We start from the raw sequence: 4,277 nt of genomic DNA, 5'->3' as shown, positions 1-4,277 counted from the left end.
GAGAAGCTATATACGTGCATCTGTATTTATAATTATATGGCGGTAACTAAGTAAATTTTGGAAGCGCCCAGAAGATGCCACGAGGAAATCACAGAGTATAAAAGCACCAACAATAGAGGCGCGAGAGCAGTTTTGATTAAGATGCTATCTGGCGAGCAATAGCAGTATTATTTATTGTGAAGTACTTTAATAAAGGCCATTATTCCATTATTCAATATTGGAGTTATTTATTCAATAGTTTAGTAGTGATTCGAACCTTAGTAGAAGATTTGAAATAAACGGAATTGCAAGTAAATTCGTTACAATATATTAGAATAAATATTACCAAGTTTAACGTTTTTATATTGGAAATTAAGGGAGAAAATGCCAAAAATCTTTCTATCTTAACGATCGGTTGTATGGGATATATACTATTTAAAGCTCCGATCAAAGTGATTTTTTCAGAAAATCTTCTATGATATATTAAAATATATTTCACCGAGTTTCACGTTTATACTTTCTAAATTGCGGCAGGAATGACCAAAATCGTCTTATCTGAACGACAGATGTATAATATAATACCAAAATACATCCTTGCGCCAAATTTCATTGAGATATCTCAAATAGCTTTCAAATAGACAGATAGACGGACGGATGGACGGACGGACAGACGGACATGGCTATATCAACTCAGTTCGTCGCCCTGATCAATGCGGTATACTTAATGGAGAGTCTATCTTCTATATTTCTCAACGTTACAAACATCGGACCAAGGTTAATATACCATTTCATGTTCATGAAAGGTATAAAACATACACTTTTGAGTTGAATCAAATGCGATATAAGATAAAATATGTATATTTCATTTTGTTTATGCCATATTCGTACCTAAAACAAAATTTTCAAATATTTTCCTCATTCTTTTCCTAACTCAAATGTTTGTAACAGTTACTTCCGGTTCGCATAGGTGCGGTCTTTTTTTCTGCTATCGGCATGAGGCGCACGCCCAAATCGGCGCACAACCGCACATTCAGTGTAGTTGTTTTTATACTCAACGTGCTTTGCACACAGAGTATATTAACTTTGATTGGATAACGGTGGTTGTACAGGTACAAAGTAATCGAGATAGATATAGACTTCCATATATCAAAATCATCAGTGTCGAAAAAAAATGTGATTGAGCCATGTCCGTCCGTCCGTCCGTCCGTCTGTCCGTTAACACGATAACTTGAGTAAATATTGAGGTATCTTCATGAAATTTGGTATGTAGCTTCCTGGGCACTCATCTCAGATCGCTATTTAAAATGAACAAAATCGGACTATAATTACGCCCACCTTTTCGATATCAAAAATTTCAAAAAACCGAAAAAATGTGATAATTCATTATCAAAGACGGATAAAGCGATGAAGCTTTGTAGGTGGGTTGACCTTATGACGCAGAATAGATATTATGATGAAATTTGGCAGGAACGTTACTACTATTACTGTATATGTGCTAAATAAAAATAGGAAAATCGGATAAAGAACACGCCCACTTTAAACAAAAAAATTGAACCTCTTTACAGTTTATAAGGAAATTATGTCAACATTCAACTCCAGTAATGATATGGTGCAAAAAAAATACAAAAATAAAAGAAAATTTCAAAATGGGCGTGGTTCCGCCCTTCTTCGTTTAATTTGTCTAGAATACTTTTAATGACATAAGTCGAACAAAAATTAACCGATCCTTGTTAAATTTAGTAGGGGCATAGATCCGATGACGATAACTGTTTTCTGTGAAAATGGGGGAAAGCGGTTGAAGCCACGCCCAGTTTTTATACACAGTCGACCGTCTGTCCTTCCGCTCGGCCGTTAACACGATAACTTGAGCAAAAATCGATATATCTTTACTAAACTCAGTTCACGTACTTATCTCAACTCACTTTATCGTGCTATAAAAAATGGCCGAAATCTGAATATGGCCACGCCCACTTTTTTGATATCTAAAATTACGAAAAACCAAAAAAATGCCATAATTCTATACTAAATACGAAAAAAGGGATGAAACATGGTAATTGGATTGGTTTATTGACGCAAAATATAACTTTGTAAAATGGATGTGACACCTACCATATTAAGTAGAAGAAAATGGAAAAGTCTTAGCCTTCTTTACTTGTTGCCCAAGTTATCTTTTAAATGGACATCATGAGTTAGAGTTGGTATCTTGGCTTGCAGCTATATGAAATTACTGTTAACATCATCGTTTTCTTAGTTGCCAAATAAGCTTTGAAACATTGCAACACTTTTGGCAACCGAGTTCGCCGATATACTACGACCGCTATGAACCTATGATTAAAGTTTGATCCCACAACCTAAGACATTTGCATGCGTCACACTTTAATTGCATACAACCAAAAATTTTGTTAAATCGCAATTATGAACATTTATTTGTAGATAACACAAAAAGAAATATTGCCATTTCGACTGCTGATAGAAATATCACCATATCCGAGCTGCCGTTACGAAAAGGCTTTGTTTTGACGTGAGCTGGGGCGTTTATGAAATGCGGCGTTTAGTCCAGTTAGGGTGATTTTCCACTCAGCAGTTCATTTAAACTATTACCCTGCAATTAGTATAACGTACACCTCGATGAAAAGGGAGCTAACTCAAAAATCTGAAAGTTATACGTACCACCGGGCTTCTCAATTCAAGAGCTACCGAACTGTATACTCGATTTATAAATATCTCCACTAATCAGCGAGAAAAGGCTTTGTAAAGAATAAAAATTGCATTGGCGCATATGGCGGAAGCAGACAGTTTTTCGCGTTTCTGAACATTGCGATTTTTTGAGTTGGTCGCTGTTTTGATCTAGGCTGCCACCGCTGTATATAAAAATATTTGAACATGTATATTACTTATTTTTGTAAATATAGTCGGATAACGGTCGTCTCCAATACCCAGATTTCGTGATGCCACCCCACAAAGTCGTTCATTCACAACACCCGGTGACCCAGAATCTCCTTTGGACGTATCACTTCCAGGACTTGCAGCACAAAACATTGCATCTGTTAAAGTTGTACCATGCAGCGAATGACGATTGTTACATTCATCCATTGATATTATTTTCAGGATAGTAGATTGGAGTCTAGGCGAAGAATTGCCATTCCTTGCAGTTGTCCAACCCCATCCACTAACTCGCACTTCTGTGTCCGGGTTTAATGGACAAGGGCACAATTGTATTAAGTCTACTCCACCACTCAGGATAAAGTAACCAACCGTTTTTATCACAGCTATATCCATATCTCCTGTTCCCGGAGAAAAATCACATGGATAAAATGCATCCTCCATAAGCAGACTTTGCCCAGATACACTTGAATCACGAAAATCGGTGACACCGGCTATAATAGTGAAGAGATTCACATCTAAATGATGCACACAATGTGCAGCTGTAACCACCCTCTGCGAAGTGATTAATGAACCAACGCAATGAGCGGCGCTGGAATAATTTACTGATACTATATATGGGCTCCTCGCTATATGCCAATCAACGCCATTTATAATTCGAAATTTCGAATTCGTATAAGTCAAGAAAAGGCAACTAACAACGACAAACACTAACGCGTAATGATTGTGTGAATACATTTTAGTTTAGAAGACTATTTTCACCGATTTTTAAGTATAAAGTGAAGCAAGTTAAATTTTGTGGCCGCTATTTATACATAATTGAATCGTGTGAATAAAAAATACGCAATAACTTTTCCCTCAGAAACAAAACCTTTAAAAACAACATTTTCTTAGAAATGTCTTGTTATAGGAGCTTTATATTTTTATGTGTACAAAGCGTACACTTAATTAGTTTACTTTTTTCCAAATAATATAAGCAATTACGCAGGGGCGGATCCAGCCCGATTTGGGAGGGGGCGCGATTTAAGTCAACTTTTTAAGTAAGATAAAGTGACCTTAAAATGTTTCATACAAACACACATACATATCTACACTCATCTACAAAAGTCATCATCACTCAGATTTTTCCAGTTTTTACTAAGTTTTACTTCGACCTTCATTCTTTTCGATATTTTTATAAAACTATGTATAATTATATAACACCAACAATCCAAATATACACTTAAGACTTTTTAGAAAATTCGGGAAAATTCCGCGAATTTTCATGCAAATTTTTAGCTTTCAGTAAGAATTTTTTGAATTTTTCTCCTGAAATTTGGTAGGTGCATAGATTCTATGACAATAACTATTTTCTGTGAAAATGGGCGAAATCGGGGGAAGCCACGCCCAGTTTTTATACAAAGTCGACCGTCTGT

At 35.9% G+C, this 4,277-nt stretch overlaps 1 protein-coding gene across 1 annotated transcript; it reads right to left on the bottom strand.

The window, feature by feature from the left end:
• Nucleotides 1-2,410: 2,410 nt before the first annotated feature.
• On the bottom strand, nt 2,411-3,609 carry LOC137247092 (trypsin alpha-4-like). The gene is made up of 2 exons (XM_067778158.1): nt 2,916-3,609; nt 2,411-2,840 (listed from the first exon to the last, which is right to left on the bottom strand). The coding sequence occupies exons 1-2, from the start codon at nt 3,598-3,600 to the stop codon at nt 2,827-2,829; spliced, it is 699 nt and encodes a 232-aa protein (XP_067634259.1). The 5' UTR covers nt 3,601-3,609; the 3' UTR covers nt 2,411-2,826.
• Between the last annotated feature and the right edge of the window lie 668 nt (nt 3,610-4,277).

Source organism: Eurosta solidaginis, chromosome 3, assembly GCF_040869045.1.
Source record: "Eurosta solidaginis isolate ZX-2024a chromosome 3, ASM4086904v1, whole genome shotgun sequence".
In the NCBI taxonomy this organism is placed as follows: Eukaryota; Metazoa; Arthropoda; class Insecta; order Diptera; family Tephritidae; genus Eurosta; species Eurosta solidaginis.
Note: the sequence above shows the minus strand (reverse complement) of the source record. Positions and strands in the feature narration are given on the sequence as shown.

What these genes read in the sequence shown, in the direction of transcription:
- LOC137247092 (XM_067778158.1), bottom strand. Translation starts at nt 3,600, where the DNA reads ATGTATTCACACAATCATTACGCGTTAGTGTTTGTCGTTGTTAGTTGC.